Consider the following 27,739-nt stretch of genomic DNA (forward strand, 5'->3'; position numbering starts at 1 on the left):
AATGTTTCTGAAATATTTGAGATCCTTAATTTGGCAAGGTTGTGCTTTTAATTTAAACATCTAAAGGGTGCTGGCAGTGTGTGTCATTTCTAACTTCTGTCTTAGAGTAGTGTTGTGATTAAGATTACTGGAATCAGGTTACTAGGTTTCCTTCCTTGAGACTGTAAATATTAACTCCAAAGATTTGTTGGTTGGTTGGTTTAGTCACTAAGTTGTGTCCAACTCTTGCAACCTCGTGGACTGCCTGCCAGGCTCCTCTGTCCATGGGATTCTCTAGGCAAGAATACTGGAGTGAGTTGCCATTTCCTTCTCCAGGGGATCTTACCAACCCAGGAATTGAACCAGGGTCTCCTACGTCGTAGGCATATTCTTTACCAACTGAGCTGTGAAGGAAGCCCCAAAGCTTTGGGGTGGGGGGTTACTAATTTTTTATGCCTCAGTTTCTTCTTCTATGAAATCAGAATATGCTATCTTCTACGTAATATTTAGGAATAAAATTAGAAAATACATAGAAAGTATTGAGGTAGGTGGGAAACTCAAGGTAAATGATTAATCAATAAATAATAAATGTTCTGTCATCTTCAATATTGTATACATAAATTGACATAGCTAGAGAACTACTTGTTTTTCATTGATCAGATATTAATTTTGCAATATGCAAAACATATTCTCTGCATTTAAGTGATTTATAACCTAGTAAACACAAAATATTTATAAACAAATAACTGTGGTATAAGTTTGAATGAAAGAAATCCTCAAAAAAGAATTACCCCAGAAAATATTGGCCCTGGAGGGGAAAGATTACTTCTAATAGGGAGGATTTTAAAAGACTTTATGAAGATATTGGCTTCTGTGCTGGTCTTCATAAATACTAAAAGAGTTTCAGAAAGCTTAAGACAATGGAATGACCATACCTGGACAGAAGACTGTAAACCAGCATCTGGTTACTACCAACCAGGCATTATATAAGAAGTTTTATCTGAATTCAGAATCATCGCTAGAAATCTTTTTAAGTTACATACTTTTGAGGTCTGTCTGATGTTTAAAGACATCAGATATCAGATATCTTAATATCTGTCTGATATTTAAAGTGAAATTGAGGTTCAGAGAGGTTAACTGATTTACCCAAGACAACACAACTAAATAAGGAATAGCAGAGTTGAAAATTGAACCCAGGTCTACCTGACTCCAAAATGCATATTCTTTCTGCTACACTGCCTTGCATGTAGTTAGAGGAGACTGAAGGGTTACAGTCCATGGAGTTGCAAGAGTCAGATACGATTTAGAGACTAAACCACAACCATCACCCTCCTTTTTACATGTACTACTCTATTAAAAGTGTTCCACACTTGCACTACAGTTTCCCTCATCAACATCCTCTGTCCATGGGATTAGACACTATTGGGGAATGAGGCCAGAGAGGTACCAGAGTATACAGTCTGGAATAACACACAGGAAAAGAAGTTTGGGCTCTTTTCTATAGGGATTAGTAAGCTCCTAAAGCCCAGTGTACCAGGAGATGAGCTTATCCCATGAGAATATTTTTGTAGCAGTGTATCGAGTGCGTTGTAATGAGAGATTAGAAGTAGAGAGTTCAGTTAGGTTATTAAATAATTTAATCAGTACTTTCCTATATTTAATTTCCTTTTAAAAATGATAAAGTTGCCCTCACATATTACAAGCTTGTTTATTTAAAGGTATTTCAATATAATTCACTTCAAAAAAATCTTTTGAGCTGTTATGAAGATACAGTTATTAACTCCCACCTAATGATGATAAATGGATAGTGGTAGATGACTATAAATGGCATGAAAATAATAAACGTTATGGTGAAGCCACTATCATATTCTGAAAGTGGAATAATGGACATTTATTCTCTCTGTGGAAGTAATTTGGTGAGTTACCCTGTCACCTAGGAGATGAGGGAAAACTTTTTCCAGAAGCTTCTGTCAGAGTGAAGTTCTAGAAGCTGAGTTAGCTCCAGGGACTTTTGCAAAGGTTTTGAACATTATGTAGAGCTGCTTCTGAGGTCACCAGTACCATTGTTGTTCAGTCGCAAAGTTGTGTCCAACTCTTTGTAACCCCAGGACAGGAGGAGAAGGGGGAGACAAAGGATGAGATGGTTGGATGGCCTCACCAACTCAACAAACATGAGTTTGCTCATTTTCGTGTCCATTAAGCGGGTGATGCTATCTAACCATCTCATCCTCTGCTTCCCTCTTCTCCTTTTATCTTCAAGCTTCCCCAGCCTCAGGGTCTGTTCCAGTGAATCAGCTCTTCACATCAAGTGGTCAGAGTATTGGAATTTCAGCAACAGTCCTTCCAGTGACTATTCAGGGTTGATTTTCTTTAGGATTGACTGGTTTGATCTCCTTTCAAGCCTAAGGGACTCTCAAGAGTCTTCTCCAGCACCACAATTCAAAAGCATCAATTCTTTGGTGCTCAGCCTTCTTGGCAGTCCAATTTTCGCATCCATACATGACAACTGATAAAACCATAGCTTTGAGTATACAGACCTTTGTGGGCAAAGTGATGTCTCTGCTTTTAAATACACTGTCTAGGTTTGTCATAGCTTTCTTTCCAAGGAGCAAGTGTCTTTTCATTTTGTGACTGCAGTCACCGTCCACAGTGATTTTTGGAGCCCAAGAAAATAAAATCTTTCACTGCTTGCACTTTTCCACTTCTGTTTGCCATGAAATGATGGGACCTGATGCCATGATCTTAGTTTTCTGAATATTAAGCTTCAAGCCAGCTTTTTCACTCTGCTCTTTCATCCTCATCAAGAGGCTGTTAGTTCCTCTTCACTCTCTGCCTTTAGAGTGATATCATCTGCATATCTGAGGTTGTTGTTATTTCTCCCAGCCATCTTGATTCCAGCTTGTGATTCATCCAGTATGGCATTTTGTATGATGTACTCTGCATATAAGTTAAATAAGCAGGGTGACAATATACAGCTTTGTTGTACTCCTTTCCCAATCTTTGGGACCCCATGGACTGTAGCCCACCAGGCTCCCCTGTCCATGGGATTTTCCAGGCAAGAATACTGGAGTAGGTTGCCATTTCCTCCTCCATGGATTCTTCCTGACCCAAAGATCGAACCCAAGTCTCCTGCTTTGGCAGGCGGATTCTTTACCACTGAGCCACCTGGGAAGCAAGAATTCACCAATACCATCTAATGCCCAAATCTAATAACATATTATTATTAAACAATTTCTTCATTTTCTCATGATTTTGGACAGTTCTGACTATCTTTTCTTTTTGAAAAAAACCCGCTCACTTAGAAACAATTCCTTATAGGATGTATACTATATGCCAGATACATTAAGTGTCTCATTTGGTCATAAAAGCAACTCAGCTCAGTTTTCTTCCCACCCCACCCCTCCCCTTCACTTTTTCCTTCCATTAGCTCTGAGAGGTCAGTTTTCATTAGCTTAGTTTTATTTGATATTTGAGGAGACTGAGAGTCAGAGAGGCTCGGTAACTTGTCCAGGATGACATAGTTTGGAAATGTTAGAGCTTTGAATTCAAGTGTTTCTGACTACAGTGACCATGTTTATTCCACTCTGCCACTTTCACTCTATATAGCATAATTTGCCTGCATATTTTGTTAATTTGATTTTAGAGATACAGATTTAGGTCCATTTCACTCAGAAGGCCAATTACTAACATGTCCCAGAACTCAGCAGTGAATTCTGTGGAGGTGCTTTATTTTGTAAGAAAAGCTGAAAGACCTCTCTGAGGTGATCAGGGGACTTAGAATTGAGTATAAAATACAGTTTGTCACTTTTACAAATGTGAGATCCCAAATTGTGGGTAGAGTTGTTTGATATCCTGAAATCAAACAAGAAAAGAATCAGCTGATAGAAAACTCACATTTCCTTACATCTTGAGAAGGCTTTGCCATACAATGGAACTTCACAGTAATGGTGCTAATTTGTCTGGAAAGATTTCACATCTAATCATTTCTAATCATAGTAATTGCTCCAGGAACTCAGAACAGAGAGGTGGGAGACACTCACATTTCCTCTATTCTTTTGTACTGTTTGGATTCCTACTACACATGTCTATTCTACCTATTCAAGTAAACAGATTTCTTATTTTAAGAGAGAAAGAATCAACAGTGCCTAAAGAATAGTACATTATTGTCCCCATTTCTCAATCCAGCAGACTCGCTAGACTCTCTTATCAATTTTAATTATGCACTTCTACGTATTATGGATTTTTTTAATGTATACAACAATATGATCCACAAGTAATGAAAGTTTAATCTACCTTCCCAATTTTGGTACCTTCGTACATTTTGTTCATTTAGACTTATTCCAATGGCCAGGTACTTTAGTAGAATGTTAAATAAAGGTTTTGATATCTGGCATCCTTATCCTGTTACTTGCCAGAGGGAAAACTTGATTATGTCACTATTATATATGATTTCTACTTTAGGATTTTGGTAGATACCCTTATTAAGAAGTTTTCATTTTCAGTTGTTAAGTTTTCTTGTCATTAATGAATGCTAAAGTATATTATTGCTTTCTTTTTTTACCTATTGATGTAATATTTCTTTTTGAAATATTGATGTAACAGGTAACGTTTTTTTTTCCTACTATTAAACCAATCTTTTATTGTTGGAATAAGCCCAACTTGTTCAAGATATAGTATCCTTATATCAATATATTGTTAAAATTGACTTCCTGCTATTTTGTTAGCATTTTTCCATCTATTTTCATGAATAACAGGCTTATAATTTTTCTTTCTTGTATCGTCCTTGTCAAATTTTGATTTCATAGTTACATTAGCTTCATAATACAAGTTAAGGAGTGTTCCTTTCCTGTGGAAAAAATTGTATAAAATTGGAATTGCTCCTTTCTTGAATATTTGATTGAACTTGTAGTTGAAATCATATGAGCTTGAGGTAGAAAAAATTTTTGACCGTTGATTCATTTCTTTTTTTTTTAATGTAATGCCTGTTTTACATTACAGGATGATTCATGTTTTCTATTTCTTCTTGGTCAAGTTTTAATAGGAACTGTTCCACTTGGTTTAAATATTTGATTTGTTAATATAAAATCTTCTATTTCTATTTTTTCTGCAAAATTATTATTCTGAGAGAAGGAGAAATCAGTTTAACATGCTTAACATTTGGAGACTGAGGAAAGGGATATTCTGATTTTGTTTAATAGGGACCTATGTCTTCAGGTTAAAAGAAATTGTTTATCATTCTGTGTACCAAGACTTACACATAAATCTATCCTTATTTTATGGGAATATCTCTCCATCAACATGGTATCTCTGTCAGTTTATTTAGATGTTCTTTAATATCTCTCAGTGTTAGTTTATAATTTTCAACATGTAGATCTTACATATATTTGATTATCTCTAAGCAGTTTCTATTTTGATGTTATTATAAGCGATATTTTTAGAAAAATCTCTTTGCTAAGTATTCATTGCTGGTTTATAGAAATAAATTTTAATATAATGACCTTGGATCTGACAGCCAAAATATTAGTCAGGTCAAAATATTAGTTCTAGCAGCTGTTTTAAAGATTTTTAAAGACTTTCTACATAGGCAGCCATGTCATTTACAAATAAAGACAGCTTTGTTTCTTTATTTCTGATCTGTATGCTTTTCCTTTCTTATTGCCCACTGGGTAGGACCTCTAATACAGGGTTAGATACAAGTGGTGATAGCAAGCATCCTGCCCTTGCTCCCAGTCTGAGAATTAGTTCAGCATTTCACCATTAAATATGACATTAGCTGGAAGATTTTCACAGGTATTCCTTATCACCTTGAGGAATTCTTTTCTATTCTTAGTTTCCTGAGAGTTTTTATTATGAATATGTGTTGAATTCTGTTGAATGCATTTTCCATGTCTATTGTAATTATATGATTTTTCTCTTTTGTTAAAAATGTTAGTTACATTCATTGTCCTAAAAAAAAAGGTTAAGCCTACTAGAATATCTGGATTAAAACCACTTGGGCATGATGTATTATTCTTTTTATACATGGCTGAATTCTCTTTACTGGAATTTTTTAAGAGTTTTTACGCCTATATATAAAGATAATCGGTCTGTAATTTTTTAATAATATCTTTTGCTTTGTTTGACTCAAACTGAATTTGGAAGTGTTCCTTCCTCCTCTGTTTTCTGACTTGGTCTTCTGTCATATTTTGGAATTGAATTGTCTTTCATATAATTCATTTATTTCATTGTGTGTCAACTTTATTGGCATATAGTTTTTTCTACTCATACTGTCTTTTTCTTTAAATATCTGTGGGATGTCCAGTGATATCCCCTCATTCCAGATATTATTACCTTACCCTTTCTCTCGTAGAGATTTTTCGATTTTATTTCCAGAACTAGCTTTTGTTTTTAATAATTTTTGCCCATTTTTGTCTTTTATTTTATTTGGTTTTTGCTTTTTATTACTACCATATTTATACTTCTGTTGTATGTAATTTGCTTTTTTCCTAGCTTCTTAAGCTGATAGCTATTACATCATTTATATTAAACTTTCTGCTTTACCAATATAAGCATTAAGAGATAAAATTCCGTCTAAGCACTGTTTTAGGAGTATTTGTTATTTGGTCGCTAAGTCAAGAATACTGGAGCAAGTTTCTATTTCCTTCTCCAGGGGATCTTCCTGATCCAGGGATTGAACCTGTGTTTCCTGCACTGCAGGCAGGTGCTTTACCGCTGAGCCACCAGGGAAGCCCTTAGGTGTATTACACAAATTTTAATATATTGTTTTTTCAGTATCTTTCAGTATATTGCTTCTTATTTCCTTGTGATTTCTTTTTTGAGCCCTATGTCATATAAGAGTGTTTTAAATGTCCAAATATTCCAGGTATCTCTTGTTACTGTTTTCTGCTTTAGGTCTGTTTGGTCAGAGTCCACACTTAAATGGTTTCATTCTTTTTTTAAGATTTTATGTAAATATTAGTTTGTTCAATTTGTTTCTAATAGTAATATTCAAGTCTTTTATGTATCTTTTTTTATTTTCCATTTACTTATTCTTTGAATTATTGACAGATGAGTGTTGAAATCTGCACACTGAAGTGTGGAGCTACCTGTTTCAATTCAGTTCTATCAGTTTTTGCTTCGTGTATCTTGAAGCTCTATTTTATTTACATATTCACATTTAAGATTTTTTTTAATGGACGCTTATTATAAAATGTTTCTGATTCCTGGTCATATGCGTTGTCCTGAAGTCTACTTTCTATGAGTTTTTTGCTTTTGTTTTGTTTTGTTTTGTTTTCTCCTTTTGGCTGTGCATTGTGACTTGCAGGATCTTAGTTCCCTGACCAGAGGTTGAACCTGGGCCGTGGCAATGAAAGCACTGAATTCTAACCACTGAACCACCAGGAAATTCCTAGAAGTCTACTTCTTTTGATATTAGTAGAACCATCCCAACTGTCTTATGATTAATGTTTGCATGGCGTATTTTTTTTCTTTTTAAAAATATCTGCTTTTCTTTAAAGTGTGTTTCTTGTGGGCAACATAAACTTGCTCTTTTATCAAGTCTTATCATCTCTGCCTTTTAATTGTAGTATTTAAACCATCTACATTTACTTGTCAGTCTAGTTAGGTATTGTCTACCATCTTGTTATTTGTTGTCTGTCTGGCCTATCTGTTCTTTGTGCCCATATTTCTCATTTTTTAATTGATTATTTTATAATTCATTTTATCTCCTTTAGTAGTATATTAGCTGTACTGTTTCTTTTCCTTTTCTAGTTGTTTCTCTAAGGTTTACAATATTAATGTTTAACTTATCACAGTCTGTCATCAGATATACCACTTATATTACGGAAGACCTTTCCAATGTACTTCTATTTTTTACCTCTTTTATCCTGTGTACTTTTGCTGACATATATGTTGCTTCTATTTATAATAGCATAATATATTGTTATTGTTTATGCTTTAATTGGTGATTATCTGTTAAGAAAATTAAAAAACAAGAAAGCAAACATCTTTTATGTTTACTCACATGTTGATCATTTCCAGCACTCTTCATCATTTTGTTTAGATTTAAGTTTTCATGTTTTATAAGAACTTCCTGAAACAGTTCTTACAGTGCATCTATACTGCACTATCTTGGCTTTAGTTGTTGTCAAAATATCTTTCATTTTACATAATATTTCTCCACACCGTCTCCAGCATTTATTGTTTGTAAACTTTTTGTTAATGGCCATTCTGACCAGTGTCCATTCATATGGAGACACAAAAGACCCTGAATATCCAAAGCAGTCTTGGAAAAGAAGAATGGAGCTGGAGGAATCAACCTTCTTGACTTCAGATTTTACTACAAAGCTACAGTCACCAAGACATTATGGTACTGGCACAAAAAACAGAAATATAGACCAGTGGAACAAGATAGAAAGCCCAGAAATAAACCCATGAACCTATGGGTACCTTATTTTTTACAAAGGAGGCAAGAATATACAATGGAGCTAAGACAGCCTCTTCAATAAATGGTGCTGGGAAAACTGGACAGCTACATGTAAAAGAATGAAATTAGAACACGTCCTAACGCCATACACAAAGATAAACTGAAAATGGATTTAAGACCTAAATGCTAAGACCAGAAACTATAAAACTCTTAGAGGAAAACATAGGCAGAATACTTGATAACCTAAATTAAAGCAAGATCCTCTATGACCTACCTCCTAGAGTAACGGAAATAAAAACAAAGTAAAAAGTGGGACCTGACCTGATTAAACTTAAAAGCTTTTGCACAGCAAAGGAAACTATAAGCAAGATGAAAAGACAACCCTCAGAATTGGAGAAAATAATAGCAAATGAAACAACTGACAAAGGATTAATTTCCAAAATATACAAGCAGCTCATACAACTCAATGTTGAAAAGCAAACAACCCAATCAAAGAGTGGGAAAAAGAGCTAAACAGACATTTCTCCAAAGAAGACATACAGATGGCTAACAAACACATGAAAAGATGCTCAACATCACTCATTATTAGAGAAATGAACATCAAAACTACAATGAGATATCACACCAGTCAGAATGCTGTCATCATTTTAATTTGGGGAAGAGGCTCTGAGGGATCTGTGTGAATCTTGATAGGATGTGGATGCTCCCCCTTCTGATCTCTCTACTCTGTTTATTTTACACAACATGTCCTTTTTTTCCTCTGGCAGTTTTCAAGATTTTCTCTTTCTTACTCATTTTTAGTAGTTTATGATGTATCTTAATATATTAGTGTTGTGCCTTTTTCTACTTAAATATTAAGCTTCTTAGATTATGGGTTTTCACATTTAGAAAAATTTTAGGTTTATATCTTCATATACCTTTTCTCTCCCTTCTCCTTTGAAATTCCCATTATACATTTATTAGATTGCATATTGTCCTATTGTTTACTCAAATACTAATATTTTTTCTTTCTTAATTTCCAGGCTTTGTGTCAGTTTCGATTTTTTTTTTCCTGTGTTGCCACATTTATTGTTACTTTATTCTTCACTGTCTTATCTATTGTTATGCCCATCCAATTAATTTTCCATTTAAGGTACTATCCTTTTCTTTTTTTTTTTTTTAGATACTATCCTTTTCAAGTGAAGAAATTCCATTTGATTTTTATATTATATCTTCCATTTCTTTTTTCATTAAGTCCATTGTTTCCTTTAAATATTTGAATATAATTATACTTACTTTGAAGTATTCATTTGTTACTTCTGTTATATTTTCATTTCTACATCTGGTTCTACTCATTGAAATTTTTTCCTGATTATTTTTGCCTCTAAAATCCTATATACTGTGAATGCTTTATTGTTGAATGTCTAGATTTTGTTTTATTCTTTTAAGAGTATTGAAGTTTGTTTTGACAGAAAGTTGAGTTTTTGGAGACAAAGTTGGTTCTTTTGACACTTGGTTTTTAAACTTTATTAGGAGAACTAAAGTAGCAGTTAACAAAACTCTTTCTTAAAGGCACATTGCAAATATTCTAGTCTTTGCAGGCCATATGGTCTCTGTTGCAGTTCCTCAATTCTGCTACTGTATTGCAAGAACAGCTATAGACAGTACTTACCTACAATCCTTGGTATTCACAGGGGACTGATTCCAAGACCTCCAACAGATACCAAAATCCATAGACACTCAAGTCTTTGTATAAAATGGCATAGTATTTACATGTAATCTAGCACATCCTCCTGTACACTTTGTCATCTCTATATTATTTATAACATCTAATACAATGTAAATGCTTTGTAAATAGTTGTAAATCAAATGTTGCCGCAAATAACAAATTCAGTTTAGCATTTTGGAACTATCTAGATTTTTTCCCCCCAAATATTTTTGATCCACTGTTGGTTACATCCACAGATGTGGAACCAAAGAGTCAACTGTAAACTAATGACTATGGCTGGGTTCTACTAAAAGTGAAGCTTAAAATCCAGACAGTTTGTGCTGGATTTAGTCCATAGGATCAGTTTGCTAATCCCTGGTCTAGAGGAACATTTGTTTTAAGGCTAGGTTAGCCCTACTGATAAGGCCTAACCCTCTGAGGACTCTATTAAATGGGGGCATTGAATGTTGTCTTCACTCTGGTTTGTCTAAACTCCGACATCTCCTAACCCTGTGTGAATTGGATAATGTTTTAGATTCTCAGTAGTTGCACTTTCCCTTTTCATTGTTCTTTTTCTGGCTTTGTGTGATTTCTCCCTGTGAGCACACAGTGTGTTATTCTGATGTATAGTCACGGGCACCCCAGTACAGATTCCTGGAACTGTTCTTTTAAGTAGCTTTCTCCTCTGTGGTACTCTGCCCTACAAATCTCAGCTGTTCCACAGATACCCCATGCTTACACCTCTGTCTCCTCACCTTACTCTGCTGTGGTCTTCTCAGATTCCTCTCTCTTCTATTTGGATTCCCCTCACTTGCTCTGTGGTCCAGAAATGGCCTCCAGGCAGAAAGCTGAGGTGACTATAGGATGACCTTTTTTGTTTCTCCTCTTGTAATCACAGTCCTGTACTGCCTGTTGTCCATTGCTGTCTTGTATATTTTGTTCAGTTTTCTACCTATTTAAGGTAGGAGGGCAAATCCATTCCATTTATTCTGTTCCTAGCCAGAATTAGAAGTTTCTTAATCACATATTTATATATCTAGTGAAGCAACTTCACATTTAAAATCAATTATGACTATCTCTAGGACTGTATCCTCCAGTTTCAAGCTAAATGAGTAATTGTCAGTTCTCAGCTTGCTCAGGATTTTAATGTAGTAGCTGTGGTGGCTCTTTTACAGGCAAGCTGGCAAAGAAGAAACAGTTCCAATGGACGCTAGTTTTGTTTCAGTGTAAGTTACTGTAGTATCTATCTCCGGCTTTCTCAGTAAGTTGGTCTATGCTTATGTATTTGTCTTCTACTTTTGTAAAAGACTTGCTGCTGATTTTTCTGTTGTCTTTTTTAGTCTCTTAAGAAGAAAATAGTAAGAGCATTATTGTCTTAACCTTGAGGAGGTCTTTGTAGGAAAACTACCAGTTTCCAAGAAAGAGGGAGAAAATAATGAGAACTACTGGCTGGCATTTTTATTTTATTTAGTGAGTAAAAACAACACATTGAGCCAGAACTTATTTTTTTACATTAGCGCTCTGGCAGGCTACAGCTAAGAATTACTAGTCATTCAAAATGCAAACAATTACTCAAAAGCCATAGTAATAACCTTGTACTTATCACCTCTGTACCTCTATGCTGAAGTAAAATACCTGGTTTTATTTTTCTTTTGCATGTAAAAATTCATTTATCTTAAGCTAATATCTGCCTTTCTGAAAGACAATTTAATCCTAAATCCCTTTTTAATACGTTTGTTTGCTTTGGAGGGAGGGGCACGCTGAGAAGTGAACCTGTTATTTTTCTTTTATTTTTTGTCATGTTTAATAGTTTTGAGTGTTTCTAAAAGTTCTTAGGACTCAGTTACCTATATATTAGTCCTGAAAGACAGTTCCAACTGGCCAGTCACTCTCTGTGTTAGCTTATTTGTAAATGAGATATTTCATCTATCTCCACAGGAAAAAGTGTTTCAAGTTAAGTTTCTTATATTGAGCATACAGTTTCATACTGTATGGTAATATAGCAGGTTTTTTCAGAGGTTCTTCCAACCTTTGAAGAATTACAAATTTATGTTGTGTAATTAATAATCTCTGTAATTGGCAGAGGTGGATTCCCCTCAGGATGAGTCTTCATCTCCACCAGGATTTTCTACTTTCTTCTGTATTGAAAGATGACTCGAACCAAAATGGCAGAAAGAGAGGTAGCTTTAGGCCATACATTTTTCATTATCCTGATGTTATGTGTTCCCATAGCAGAGGGAGCAATTCTTGGTGACTGCCGCATCTAGCTTTAAACAGCTTGTTTAAAGTTCTTGCAAGAAAGAAATCACATTATACTACAGTGCCTCTTTTTGTTGTTTTCTGCGGCACTTACAGAAATTCCGCCTCTTGAGAAGCTCACAGTGACTTATTGTATTCCCGAAAGATGCCTAAAACTCACTCCAACCAATTTCTGAACTTAGTTTACTAAAAGAGTAGATAAATAAGAGGGATTTGGGAATACCCCCTATCGCAACCACCCCCTCATATGGATGTATTAACTCTATGCACATTTAGTCCCAGTGATAGCCCATAATTCCCCAAAGTGGATATTGAAACTAATTCTGATAGTGAATGCTATTTTCCTGTGTTACTGTTTTCAAGAATATATGTGCTGTTCAGTTCAGTCACTCAGTCATGTCCAACTCTTTGCGACCCCATGGACTGCAGCACTCCAGGCTTCCCTGTCCATCACCAACTCCTGGAGCTTGCTCAAACTCATGTCCGTTGATTCGGTGATGCCCTTCAACCACCTCATCCTCTGTTGTTCTCTTCTCTTCCTGCCTTCAATCTTTCCCAGCCTCAGGGTCTTTTCCAGTGAGTCAGTTCTTCACATCAGGTGACCAAATGATTGGAGCTTCAGCATCAGTCCTTCCAATGGATATTCAGGACTGATTTCCTTTAGGATTGACTGGTTGGACCTCCTTGCAGTCCAAGGGATTCTCAAGAGTCTTCTCTAACACCACAGTTCAAAAGCATCAATTCTTCGGTGCTCAGCTTTCTTCATGGCCCAACTCTCATGTGCTGATTTAAGGGGAAAACTCAGCTAGGAAATAAGCTGAAGCTCCAGTCCTTTGGCCACCTGATGTGAAGAGCCAACTCATTGGAAAAGACCCTGATGCTGAGAAAGATTGAGGGCAGGAGGAAAAGGAGGCGACAGAGGATGAGATGGTTAGATAGCATCACCGACTCAATGGACATAAATTTGAGCAAACTCCAGGAAATAATGAAGGACTGGGAAGCCTGGCGTGCTGTAGTCCTTGGGGTCATAAAGAGTCAGACACAACTTAGCAACTGAGCAACAACAGGGAAGGGAAAAGTTTTTCATTACTCTTTTAGGGTCCTTGACTGGGTCTGTAAATTCTGACAGACAAGTTAACAGGAGGAAAGCGTATAGATTTATTTAATATATTTTACATGACATGAAAGCCTTCATAAGGAAATGAAGACCCAAGGAAGTAGACCTGTTTATTCTCTGCTGTGTTTGTGAAGAGTGGGTGGTCATGAAGCAATGTGATAGGTTAGGGAGTATGAGGTAATTGTACTCGGGAGTAGTAAGCCCCAGGAAACTTGGATTGTTCTTAGCATTCCTTTGTTGTTGGAGATAAGAATGTTCCTTTCCTTGGTATAGGGAGGACACCTCCCACATGAGAATTTTATTTTAGGGGAGAAGGGAAGGAGGTGTGGAAGGGCAGAGTAACCTTACTGCTTCTGCCATTTTTTTGAAATCCTTTAGCTTGAAACATTCAATATACCAACGTGCCATATTTGGGGGTTCTGTGTTCCAAACCCTATCATCAGCAATTCCCATGCCCACTTCCAGAAAAAGCGTGTCTTTATTCCTTCCTTTTTATGTCTTATTTATTTATCTTTGGCTGTGCTGGGTCTTCATTGCTGCTCAGGCTTTCTCTAGTTATGGCAAGTGGGGGCCACTCTAGTTGTCGTGCGTTGCTTCTTGTTGCTGTGGCTTCTCTTGTTGCAGAACACAGGCTCTCGGTGCACAGGGTTCAGTAGTTGCAGCATGTGGGCTCAGTAGTTGTGGCTCATGGGCTTAGTTGCTCCAAGGTATGTGAAATCTTCCTGGACCGGGCATTGAACCCATGTCCCCTGCATTGGCAGGCAGATTCCTAACCAAGGGAAGACCTCTTTATTCCTTCTTGATACTACTGACCATTGATGCTGTCACCACTGACTGCATCCAAGAAATAGTCTGATCCCCCAAATTTGGGATTAGCGGAAGAGATTATTTTTTTCCTCCTACACCAATAGCAACAAGGTGAACAGTTTTCAAAGGTAACTTTACTTGCAATCCAAGAGAAAGTTAAATGATAGAAATACAGACATTTGTAGAGCACAGATGCTTTGCATCAAAGAAACTAAGGTTTAACTCAAGATTGGTTGCAATAACTTTCCCAGAATACAAATCCAAAGTGTTCTTTCTTTTCATCACTTTCTGATGAAACCTGTAGGATATTCAGGCAGATCCCATCCTTCATTGAAGTTTGACCACTTTATCTGTTTCTGAGAGCTGTTATTTGGACTTGGACTTCATATCAGTCAAACGGCCTCTATGGCAGTTTTGAATCTGTTTACTTCCTTCTGACTGCCTGCTCTGAAAAACAAAAAGACCTGTATACACGCCAAAGCTCAAAGCCTATTAGACTCTTTACAACAGAAGGCATGTCCCAGCTCTTCCTACTCAGGGAGATTCTCTCTGGTAAACTCAATCTTGCCTATTTCCTTTTCCATCCTTTCTGCTTTCCAGAGAAATAGTTTTTTCTTAAGGCTTAGAATATTTAAACAATATGTTGCCACATGCATTCTATTTGAAGTAATAACCAAGGTTTTTTAAATGCATATAGTGAGTGATAGAATAGTTGAAAAGAAAGATAACCGTCTGTCTCCAGATGAATATTCACATTCTGTTTTATTTTGTTTTCCTAATACCAAATAGCTATACATAGAGATGTGTACCAGTTACTGGTTTCTTAGGGATAAAATGAATGAAGGGGAAGTTGTCTATGGAAAGAATCGTGTACTTTGTTTTTCTCAAGTTATTATTTGCGCTTTGTTTCAGTCTGTGTTTCCCTTGGCTTTCCTCCTAGTGGCAGTCTGTTTCTCTTTTATTTTTCTTTACATTTGAAAGTTTCCTACGCTGCTTCCAATTGTATTTTTTTTATTAAATGTAATCCTCAAAATATGGGATTTTGAATTTATAATTCATAGTTAAAAACATGTTAAAGTTGGTTCTCCAGTTTAGATTGTATTGGTGTCTTAGGGTAAAGTGAAAGAAAGAAGGATGAAGAGGAAATTATTCTCCCGGGCTGCCCTGCAGGAAATCCTTCTCTGTACCCTAAAAGTTCTTGTTCTTTTCTAGGAGTCCAATGTGCTGATTGCTGCTAACAGTCAGGGTACAATTAAGGTAAGCTATTTTATACATCTCCATTTTTAGGCTATAGCAGACTATAACTATAACACAGAAATATAGAGTTGTACTAAGCCTTAGAGAGCATGCCAAATCATGAGTCTCTGCTTGGAAATGGCTTTGATTGAAGGGGAAAAGAACAGGTAGCTTGCAACTTTGGAGAAGATGATAGTACTCGTTAGAGGTTATACAGATGCTGAAGGGATTGAAGGGCGGTCAGCATGACAACCAGATGAAGACTAGTAAGCACTCACCTGGGCCACTCACCACTCAGCTGCTGTTACACCGGTGCCGCTGTCCCGCTGGGCATTCAGGGGACAGAAGCCAAGATACAGCAACAGATGCTTAGACACTTAGCAAAGTTTAAAATGTCTTTAAGTCTTATCGTATTCTGCTCTTCCTCTTGTTTTTCTTCCTTTTCTACCTTGACAAGTAGATTTTTCCTCAGTTGCTAGGGGAAGAAAAGGAATTCTGCTTTTCTGTTGAACATTGATTGATCATGTGATCAGGCCATTGGTATAATCTGAAAACTGATTTAGTCTCTTCACTCACAGCCTCATTCCCAAATTCAGATATAGTATTCCACATGCTTTTCTTGGTAGTTAGAGGTTCAAGGAAATAAAAAAATTTATCTAGTTACATCATTGGATACTGAGCACTTAGGTACAATACATTGGATAAATAAATCCTGAGCCAAGCAGTGAGCTTTTAAACAAAACATCCTCTTGGAGAAGGGTTTTTACTACATGGGTTTGATTAGCACTTAGTCTGTGGGTACCAGTTCTTTCCACATAGTCTCTGCTGATAAAGAAGTATCAGAATGCATTCTTTTTTAATAAGATGTATCTGTTTCCCTGCCACTTAACATTAATTTTGCCATGGCTTCCTTCCACTCATCCTGAGTGGAGAATGACCCAGTAATCAAGAGAGCAAATCCAAGCCTCACACACTGCCCTACAGAGATGAAAGGAGCAAATGCAAGGCAGAACAGCACTATTAGCCGGTCAAATTAATTTACATGGTATACTTCTTTTTATATATCTGGTTTCTTTCATTTGCGAAGCCTTATTAGAGAGTCATGGACAAAAGCCAGTGCTATGTTATGGAAGCCTCATACAAGATGGTAGAAGATCTTAGAATCTCCATTTTAAGTGATTCTGTAGTCTCTCAGTTTCTCTTTATTCTCATGGCAAGGCTGTATTGAAAAAGCAGCCTTCTGCATGTTTGGCCTTTGAGGCAACTGGTATTGCTAATGTATCTACAGAAAGCTCAAAGCTACATACATACTTATAGAATCTCAGTGATAAATCTAGGATTTCTGTTCAGCAGTTACTGGTTAAGCCACCTCTTATGTAAAGTAACGTGCTTGCCAAATATAAAGACAAAAAGCGTTAGGGAAGCACACGTATAACTCAGGCCTTAGCACAGCAGGCTATAAGTTGCCCCTTTAATTCTTAACCACCTAGAATTACAGTCTCCATCTAACATAATCCTTTTTGACAGTACTCATAATTGTCCTCACATTCCATATCCTTTCTCAGCCATTTCTTCTACTCTTTTTATAACTGATCATTGCTTTTTCTTATTTTTAGTTTTAGCAATATCACAATTTTTTTTGTATGATAAGGTACTACTCTGATAGCTAACAAAATATCTTGACACCCAGATAGTTGACTTGAAAATAAAAGAAGCAATAGAGAAAGATTAGATTTTAGGTCCTGAATACCTTGATCACTATGAGATGCTTGTCAATGCAAGAAATAGATTAAAATTCTAAACAATAATAGTTAAAATTTTTCTTATGATTGTAGAAAGATACCAACATAATATTCCAAAAACATCATATTCACGCTGTGCATCAGTCAGTTATTTATCTTTATTTTTTATGTAGTTTATCTCGAAGGCACCCTAGCTAACTGTAGAGATAACTAACCTGAAAGAGTTCATGTAGCTATCAAATTGAAAGTAAGAATGGATTAATGTCTAAACCCTTCAAAGTCTTTGGCGTTTTAGCAATTGGGAAATGATTACTTGGTTTGGTTCTTTATTTACAATGTAATAAAGACTGATTAAACTTTTTCTATATTGTAAAACTGTTTTATTACACTGATTCTTTTTTCTCTCTATTAGGTGCTAGAGTTGGTATGAAGGGTTTGCTCAAGTTAAATTGTACTAGATTCTGCTGAAGTACATCTGCAGCTGACAATAAGAGAAGACAGATCCTGCAATGTCTCTCCCCAAAGTCACCATGGGTTTTGGATTTGTTTTGAGTATTTTTTTCTTTCCCTGTTTTTCTTCCTTTTGACCTTCGGGACATTGGGAATACCCAGTGAACTGTCAACCATCAATGTAACTCTACGGACTTTGCTGCTGTTGGTGGTATGCTTATCTAATTTTTGTGATAGGGAAACAAATTCTTTTGAATAAAAATAAATAACAAAAAAATAATAAAAGTTTATTGAGCCACAGCTGAGCTGGGGAACTTTTTGTCAAATATGGCAAAAGATAATTTTGTCTTTCCAAGAAGCATAGCACACATGAATTACAATATACTGATGAATAATTTGTAAGATCCATATTTCCCTACCTCTTTGGAATTATGCATATCAACATAAATATAAAGCATATGGATTCTTTTCAGTGAATTTAATGTTTACAATCGATGGGAACGTTGTTAACTTCACCTTATGAAGTTCTGTCTTCATCCTCTGACCAGAGTTATGTTATCAGCAAGTAGCATATTCCTCAGTCCCTCTGGATCTGGCCAAGGGTCTAACATGTTGACCTGTTGAGACCACATTCAGACAGAAAGGGAATATCAGTCTGTGACAGCTATCTCTATCTTTGCCTTTGAAATGTCACCCATAAGGCCTTAAAGTGAAAGTGAAAGTCACTTGGTCATGTCTGACTCTTTGCAACACCATGGAATGTACAGTCCATGGAATTTTCCAGGCCAGAATACTGGAGTGGGTAGCCGTTCCTTTGTCCAGGGGATCTTCTCAACTCAGGGATTGAACCCAGGTCTCCCACATTGCAGGCAGATTCTTTACAAGCTGAGCCACCAGGGAAGCCCAAGAATACTGGAGTGGATAGCCTATTCCTTCTCCAACGGATCTTCCTGACCCAGGAATCAAATGAACCAGGATTTCCTACATTGCAGGCAGATTCTTTACCAGCTGAGCTACCAGGGAAGCCCTAAATAAGCCCTAAATGCAGACAAACCAACTTATTTTATAAAGTCATGGCTATAATGTAGTCATAGGTATTAATCCCCTTGTGGGGTGATCGACTTGGATCAAAGCTCAGCAAGCCTTTTTCGATAAAGGGCCAGATAGTAAATATTTTAGGCTTTGCAGGTCATATGATCTCTGCCACAGCTACACAGCTCTGCCATTGTGGCTGAAAAGCAGCCACAGACCATATATAAATAAATGGGCATAGCTGTGAAATAGGCAGAAGTCCACAGACCATCATTTGCCAGCCTCTCACTTAGAAGAAAAGAAATTGAAGCCCTATTTCCCAAATGTTCAAACCATATAATCTCTTAGACTGTCTGGTTAATTTTGCACATTGATTTCAGTTTGTAAAAGGAAAGAACTTAGAGTAGCAGTAAAAGCAAAAGTAAAAAGCAGAAGCTTTCTATTTGAGCTATTTTAAGTCTGAACACGTTTTAGATAAAGATAATCAGAATTATATACCACATGTATTTTATAGAAATAGACACCTGGAAAAGTTTAGTATGAATAAGTATGTAGTTGATAAAGGTGATCAGACTATCCCATGTATCCCTCTATTTAAAATTATTGAAACCTACTACAGGTCCACATTTCATTATCTGAAACCCTTGGGCCAAATGCATTTTGGAATTTAGAACTTTTTGACTTTTAGGAAAGCAATAGAGTGGTGGTGGTGGTTTAGTCGCTAAGTTCTGTCTGACTCTTGAAACCCCATGGACTGTATCCCATTAGGCTCCTCTGTCCATGGGATTTCCCAGGCAAAAATACTGGAGTAGGTTGCCATTTCCTTCTCCTGGGGATCTTCCTGACCCAGGGATTGAACTTGAGTCTCCTGCATCTAGGTGGATTCATTACTGCTGAGCCACCAGAGAAGCCCTAGAGTACATATACTATGTATTATATAACATCCTCTGACAGAGTCTGGAGGTTTTTAAACACATTAATATTTCTGCAGCAAAATGTATCAATGTTCACGTTACGTGAGATTAATAAAGACTAAAAATAGTCTTCATCAGTTCAGGTTAGTTTTTACTGCCAAATGAGTAAGCCTGAAACCTAAGTGAAATTTTTCAGTTTTTAAAGCTTCAAGACAGTTGTATCTTAACTAATAACATCTGGGAGTTAAGAACCTGATAAATTTTTAGACACAATTCTGAGAGGAAGGATCACTATCATTCAAAAGTTACACCTGTCATCAGCCAGAACAATGTCGGTTGGGATTCTTTTCTGAGATTAATGAATGACCTTTTGCAAAAATAGAGAAAGAATATTCACATGTATATTCTTCACTTAAAGAACTTTACTCAGGCACATATGTCCAGAAAGTCATCATAGTAGGAAGCAGAGAGTTAATGCCTCTTTGAATGCATTTAAATAGAAGCAGGTTATTAAGATTTTTGTTTGGTCTGACTTTTTTGTTGTTTTATCTCAAGCTCTCAGCATTATAAGATTATGTTAATTTCCATACATTTGGAAGATTGCAATAGGATACCGTTAGTTATCAAAGGGACTCAATTTTTTAATAGCTTATTAAGAAGGTGATGTTTTCTTTAAATTTGTGTTTAACTCTTTCTTGTAAATAGAAAACATTTTAAAATTTGAATTAGTCTCTGCACGATGTCAAAATTAAATATTACTCTTTCTCAGAAAAATAACATCAGTTAATTAAAGCTCAAAGATGATGTACATTTTTAACACCAGAAAAGCTTCTAACTCAAGAATATGAGTTTTTATGTTTTAATCTAGTCTTTATTTCAGTGTGTTTGTGAGGGTTTCTTAGACAAGTTGCCTTTGTTCTTAGGTACACAACTCATGCACAAGAAACATTAAGGATTGAAAAACTTTGAAAAGTTCTTATAAGAAGATTGAGGTACTAGACATCAAAAAATTTACGGGACTGTGCCATGACCTCAGAAAGATAAGAGTGGCTGGACCATTACTAGTTAAGGAAGAGATGAGTGTGGAATGTCTTTGAAGAGATAAAGGACCTGCCCCAAAAAGTATGGAACCTTCTAGGGCATGCATAAAATTTTGAATTTTGTAATAAAAGAGTTAAGTGGTTGTGTTAAATGGAGTGACATGATCTCATTTATGGTAAATGGATAGATGGAGGCAAGAGTGCATTTAGGAAAGGTGATCAGTCAAGAGTTAATGGTGGCTTGGACTAGAGTGGTAGCATGATCCAACCTCAAAATCGGTTTCATCTTATTAGAGTTCATCTTATTCCTACATCTTGGAAGATTCTTGATTAATTTTAAAGTCATTTCCTCATAAGTATTGACAACAACGAATGCAGCTCAGCACATATTTTTTCTTCAGTGGATATGCAGTCCTCAACCAGCAGTAAGTCTCTTGGGAACCTCATGACTGAAATTCCTGTATCCTGTTTTGAGAACACCACTTGTCTAAGTTAAGCAGAACTAGAAGCTCCCTAGCTTTGGTTCTAAATAGAAAGGTAATTGGTCATTACCCTTAATGTAATTATGCACGTATAACTGAAATTAATAGGAAAAGTCTGCTTACTTACAAATGAGACGTGAGGAAGTGCTAACTTAGATCCCAAGCTTATTGCATTACATGACTGACTTTGACACTTGTAATAGTAGCACTTTGTAGCTCCTACCAGAACAGTTAATAACCAACTCCTGTATGGCTTCTGGTTAACATATTAAGCACCCGGGATTCTTGGACTAAAGAGAAAACCATAGTGATCATTCTAGAAATATTTGTTAAGTTCCTTCTTTGTACGAGCGAGGCATTATGTATTGATACTGTATACTAGATGTGTAAAATAAATAAGATGTAATCCCTGAGGCTTCTCTGGTGGTCCAGTGGTTAAGAGGCCCCCTTGCAATGCAAGGGACATCAGTTCAATCCCTGGTCCAGGAAGATCCCACACACCGCAGAGCAGCTATGCCCATCTGCCACAACTGCTGAAGTCCAGCCTCTTTAGAGCCTGTGCTCCCAAGTATGAGAAGCCACCACAAGGAGCAGCCCTCAGCAAAGAGCAGCCCCTGCTCACTGCAACTAGAGAACATCTGTACACAGCAGCGGAGCCACAAATAAGAGAAAAAGAATCCACCTGCTAATGCAGGGAACATGGGTTCTCTCCTTAGTCCTGCATGCTGAGGACTAACTGAGCCCGTGTGCCACAACTGCTGAAGCCTGCACACTCGAGAGCTTGTGCTCCGTAAGGAGGGGAGCCACCAAAGTGAGAAGCCAGAGCACCACTGCTGGAGAGCAGGCCCCGCCCACCACAGCTGGCAGCAGCCAAGTCCCAGCACAGCCATAAATAAGGAAATAAAATTTTAAAAAAGATGTAATCCCTGCCTCAAAAAGTTTATCATCCACTGGGAGAAATAGATAAGTAAAAATACAGAAGTACCCTAGTAGCCTAGATGTACTGGAAAATACATTTAGGGATTAAGGATCAGGGTAGGGGAGTTATATCAGGAATATTTTTCATCTCAGCTGAAGACTAAACATTCAAGACCAAGGGAAGCAAAGAAAACGGCTCGAGTAGCTTCTAGTAGCCAAAGTTGGAACAATTTGAGCAATAAAATAAATTAGTGTTGGAATATAGATTATAACTCAAAATTTAAGTATCTTTGAGTCTGTGCTTATATAAATAATGGAATAAATGAAGTTTCCCCTGCAGAATTCCACATTATATAGCTATTCAACCCTCAAGGAGATGGAACATAATTCCCTACTCCTTAAGTATGGGCTGTGTGTAGTGACTTCCAAAGAGTCCAATGTGGAAAGAGAGAGAAAAAAAGATTACAGTGGAGAAACCTGACAAATAACTACCTTAGCCAAGTGATCTGGGTCAACATCAAAAGTTATGTCTTGTTGATTCTATGTATCCTGGATATGATATAATAAAAATGACACTTTAACTCTGTGATCTTCCACCAAATTCATAAATCCAGTCTGAATGATAAAAATATATTAATCCCTGTTGAATGACATTGTACTAAACTATCAGTATTCCTCAAAACTGTCAAGGTCATCAAAACAAGGAAAATGAGAAGCTCACAGCCTAAGGAGTGACTGAATGTAATGTGATGTCCTGAACAGGATCCTGAAACAGAAAAGGATGTTACATAAAAGCTAAGGAAATCTAAACAAAGTATGGAGTTTAGTTGATATTAATTCATTGTAAAAAATGTACCATGCTAATGCAAGAAGTTAATAATAGGGAAATTGAGTATAGGCTATATGAAGAACTCTTCACAATTTTTCTGTAAATCTTGAAGTAACTGTTCTAAGGTGAGTTTGTCAAAAACAAAAGGTATGAGGATAGTTTCAAAACGAAGTGCAAGACAATAGTGTGATTTAAAGCTGGAGGAGTACATGATAAACCACAGTGATCTGTCACAGCTACCACTTTAATTAAAACAAAAATGGCAGCAAACATGGAGTTTAGAGGAGATTTAAGTGAAGTCTCAACTTCACCACTAAGAAACTGTTGAGTTTTGCAAAAGTAAACCTCTACACTCCGTATTTATCTCTCAGTTCTACTCATTGAGAGTAATACGCTCATCTCTGAAAATAGATTATACTATGGAAAGTCCATTGTCATTCTTGTGACTTAGTCACTAAGATATCTGAGTGCCTACAGTCATTTGTTTCTTCTTTTCATCTAAGATCACTGCAGCTTCTTAATATGAGAAAAGAAATCTTCCCATTTGTTTGTGGTTTTAATGTCTTCCTGTTTCTCTGTGAGTCATTTGTCGTTGACCAGTTTTCAAATCAAACTCCCTAGTGCCCAAGTTCTGAAGATCTTGCATCAGATTGGAACTGGGTAGGGATGCTCATGAATTCTGTGTTAAAATTCCAGAAGATGGTAGTAGTCTGGGTTAATCGATTATTGTATAGTATATTTTTCAATCTCTCTGAAAGTGATTTTATAGATTTTCCTACCTGTACTGCTTTTGCCCTACTGTCAGTACTAATCTGTGACCAGAGGTTTAGGAGCCTTTTGGAGAAAAACATACAAAAATAGTCTTCAGGATTTTCCAGAGGAAGAACCAAGGCAAACACAAGTAATTACTTGTTATAAAGATTAACCTTTAGTTTTTTATACCTGAAAGAATCTATTCTATTGCAGAATCTTTTTTGTAAGTGAGCTTTGGTGAAATTGTAACCTAATAGCAGCTCAGCTTGGACTTCCTAGTGGCTCAGTGGTTAAGAATCTACTTGCAATGCAGGAAACGTAGGTTCAATCCCTGGGTGGGCAAGATCCTCTGGAAGAGGAAATGACAACCCACTACAGTATTCTTGCCTGGAAAATTCCATGAAAAGAGAGCCTACGGTCTCTGGGGTCACAAAAGAGTTGGACAAGGCTGAGCACATATGCAGTAACTCAGTTTACTCCCATGTTTGGTATCCTCAGCTAGTGGTCCATAATGGATATGGGCTATTGCTCAAAAAAGATGAGTAAGGTCCGAGGGCCACTTACATATGGCACCTCTATTCATTCAACAAAATTTGAAGCCCCTTTTATGAGGTAGTCTCTTCCATGCTAGCAGTCAGCAGAATTTTTTTCTGTAAAGGGTCAGATTATAAATATTTTAGGCTTTGTGGGCCATATTGTCTCTGTCATGACTTCACTCTGCCATTTTAGCATGTGAAGGCAGCCTTAGACAAAGTGTAAACAAATGAGTGTGCCTGGGTTCTAATGAAACTTGATGCATGGACACTGAGATGTGACTCTCTATCTTTGGCTGCACTGGGTAGGTATTGTTTGCGGCATCCAGAATCTGTCTTCCTTGAGGAATGTGGTGTCTTCGATGCAGCATGCATACTCTTAGTTGCGGCATGTGGGATCTAGTTCCCTGACCAAGGATCAAACCCAGGCCTCCTGCGTTGGGAGCATGGACTCAGCCATTGGACCACCAGGGAAGTCCCTGAATTTCATTTAATTATCAAGTGTCAACAATATGTTTCAAAATTATTTTCCAAGCATTTTGAAATGTAGAAACCATGGGTTGTTCATGAGCCATCCAAAAATCCACCAGCTGAATTTGGCTTGCAGGCCCAGGTTTGATGACCTGTGTTCTAAAGTGCTCACCAAACAGCAGTGACAGAGGAAGAGGAAAGCCATGAAAAATCCAATCAATCTGGAGCTTACATTCAAGAGGATAAAAGTATTTCTAAAGTAATGGGGTTCTCTTGCCATAATGGTGTGTCTCTAGCACAGGAACCTGGAAGGCTGTTTTGGAGGGCACACCACATGACTAAAGCTTTTTTGTTGCTGTATTGATGGCCGTTCCACAGGAGTGCACACAAGCAGTGTGGATGCACCTTGGTATTGCATTTGCACAGAACCAAGGGACACTCTTTTCTGTCAAAGCTCAATGAACAGTAAGAAGATCTCTATGCCTTGAACAGAGAGGGCTGAGAGGCCTGGGTTTGAGATTATTTTCACTGAATACTCTGACAAGATTTTTGCAGAAGGCAGCCTGTTTTCTGTGTGAAAACCGAGGGTATTTTGCAAAGCTGACTCCCCCGCCCCTTTACTTTCCTTTCTGGGGCTTTCATCCTGTGCTATTGAAATTTCTTTTCTGAATATAAAAGCAGCTTTTCAAGCTCGTACCACTTTCATGGAGAAGTGGAACCTGACAGATATTTTCTTGGAATGACTGAGTCTCATAGAAGCATTCAATTTCGAAGGTTAAATTTTGAAAAATGCAACAAAATGACTTTTTTCCCTAAATTAAGCAAATTAACCAGCCCAGTTAGCAAGCACGTTATTACTTTTTCAATATTTTTCATACCAAACTCTGGCCAACTGTTCAAATTAACCAGCCCAGTTAGCAAGCACATTATTACTTTTTCAATATTTTTCATACCAAACTCTGGCCAACTGTTAAGAAAGAGTCTTCATTTCCACTTTTCAAATTCTCTTTGACCAGTCCCAGGAGAAACTTCTCATGAGCCCTGTGGTTCTCTTGGGAAGGGCACCCTGCTATTCCTTTTTTTTTTTTTTACCCTGCTATTCTTTTTTTTTTTACCCTGCTATTCTTAGAACTGGGATATGGTATTCCTATGTTTCTGAATTGCAAAGCTTTGCAGTTTCAATAACATATCTTCTCTGGAAAGGCCTCTGGCACTTGTGGAAATTAAAAAGCATTCCTTGAATACAGGGTAGTATTAGCATATGCATATTAAAATTGTAGTTACTTTTCAGTTTCTTTCCATTATGAAGAATAATGAAGTATAAATTATAAAAATTGCCATCAGACACAGAAGAATGGAATAGCAAAAGTTTAAGATTAGCTGCTCTGGAAGTTTCAGTATGTCCATATAATGGCTTTATCCCTGTACTTTCTAAACATGACATCTACTTCTGAGATGACCTGCCAAAAGTCCATCGTCATAGCTGCCATGAAAGATTAGGAAAATGCCCACAGTGAAATTTCTGAAATGTCCCTTTTCCGACTACATGCCCAGTGCATTCTCTCCTTAGAGAAGATTTAGAGTAGGATTTAGCTACAAACCTGGAACACCTTTGCTGGGGTCTTGTTGCTCTGCACAGGCAACCAGAGTGGAGGAGGGAGGGGGAATTGTGACCGCAGGCAAGAGAAGAGGTTGGTTATCGTGGAAGAGAGTGATACCCACAGTGCCACAAGTGGAGCCAAAGATGTTTCCCAAGGTTTCTTTCCCCTGGAAGTGTTCTTCTAGCATCTAGCCACCCTTTCTGGTCATAACAAATCTTTAGGACAGGAGAGGGATGTCTCTGTCTCTCCTTCTCCTCACCTCTCCTTGGTATATGAGGGTAAGCAGTCTAGTGACGCCAAGTGCTTTTAACTCGTTATTCTTGTTTCTACATTATCAGAACCTTGGCATTAGTTTTCACCTTTTTGAGCTGAGGGGTGGGGAGGGAAGGCCATTTGAACAGAAATCCAGCCCTTCTGACCATATAATCAGTACATTTCATTAAGTAATCCCTTCTTTTTTGCTCTCAGGGTCAAAGAGCCAGTCCTCTCTCCAAAGCAACCAGTGAATTGGACACCCTGTTCAGTGTCCAAATTCTTCGAAGGGCACCGTGGCTAGTAGTAGTCTTGTAGTGTCTACTGAAGTACATCTAGCGCTTGAGAGAGTGCGCTGTTTCCTGAAACATCCTGCCTGGATGGTTCTAATGTTAGGTGGGTTTTTTCCTAGATTGAGCTGAATTCTATCTCAGTGGAATACCCCTTACCCACCCCACTAGGCCTAGATCTTACTGCCAGGCATGCTGGAAGATAGCCGGTAGTACAGGACGTGATCCCTTCGTGGAGCCCTAGGCAGGTAAGATACACGTGTGAAAATAATTTCTATATAACAGTAATCCTGTGAAGTCAGCATTATTTTTAAAGCATATTTAGAAGGGTTAAATTATTTACTGCATATATTATAGTGGGAAGAGAGCTAAAAGGGCAGATTAGAGTGTTAAAATGTGTTGTATAGAGGATATAGCTTCCCTGGTGGTTCAGTCGGTAAAGAATCTGCCAGCAGTGCAGGAGACCAAGATTCTACCCCCAAGTTAGGAAGATCCCCTGGAGAAGGAAATGGCAACCCATTCCAGTATTCTCACCTGGAAAATCCTATGGACAGAGGAGCCTGGTGGGCTACAGTCCATAAGGTCACAAAGAGTCGATTACGACTTAGGGACTAAACCAACCATAGAGGATATAGGATTTCAATGACATTCTAAAAATACTGAGTCATATGTCCAGTTTACCTCTGCTGACCAAAGAACTGCCAGATGACATGGGTGAGAGTTATCTTCAAAGATGAGAACAGGTACACCTGGCTGTCAAAACAGCGAGGAATCTTCTAGTTTGATGATAATCGTCTAGTGATGTTTATTTAATCATTAATGTATAGCAGAAAGGACTCATATTTGAGGCAAAACTCTGAACCTATCAGACTGCTGAAACACTGAAAGCCTCTGGCAACATTAGTGGGTGACCTCTCCATCCTGGGAGGTCATCAGAGGTGAT

The 27,739-nt window shown here is 37.3% G+C and overlaps 1 protein-coding gene and 1 long non-coding RNA gene across 8 annotated transcripts in view; one reads left to right on the forward strand and one right to left on the reverse strand.

Moving 5' to 3' along the window:
- Nucleotides 1-17,981, forward strand: part of COP1 (COP1 E3 ubiquitin ligase) — a 218,880-nt gene extending 200,899 nt beyond the window's left edge. For all 7 annotated transcript variants that reach the window (XM_081493670.1, XM_081493677.1, XM_081493674.1 and 4 more), the window contains 2 exons: nt 15,466-15,510; nt 17,644-17,981. In XM_081493670.1, the coding sequence (XP_081349796.1) occupies nt 15,466-15,510; nt 17,644-17,661 (63 nt within the window). In that variant the 3' untranslated portion in view covers nt 17,662-17,981. The remainder of the gene's footprint in view (nt 1-15,465; nt 15,511-17,643) is intronic.
- Nucleotides 14,368-27,739, reverse strand: part of LOC145507328 (uncharacterized) — a 29,792-nt gene continuing 16,420 nt past the window's right edge. The window contains exons 13-15 of the long non-coding RNA XR_014054778.1: nt 18,101-18,298; nt 15,768-16,107; nt 14,368-14,700 (exon numbers count right to left, since the gene is read on the reverse strand). This is a non-coding gene — a long non-coding RNA (uncharacterized LOC145507328). The remainder of the gene's footprint in view (nt 14,701-15,767; nt 16,108-18,100; nt 18,299-27,739) is intronic.

The sequence above is a fragment of the Giraffa tippelskirchi genome, chromosome 5 (assembly GCF_054371585.1).
Source record: "Giraffa tippelskirchi isolate mGirTip1 chromosome 5, T2T-mGirTip1v1.2.pri, whole genome shotgun sequence".
Classification (NCBI taxonomy): domain Eukaryota; kingdom Metazoa; phylum Chordata; class Mammalia; order Artiodactyla; family Giraffidae; genus Giraffa; species Giraffa tippelskirchi.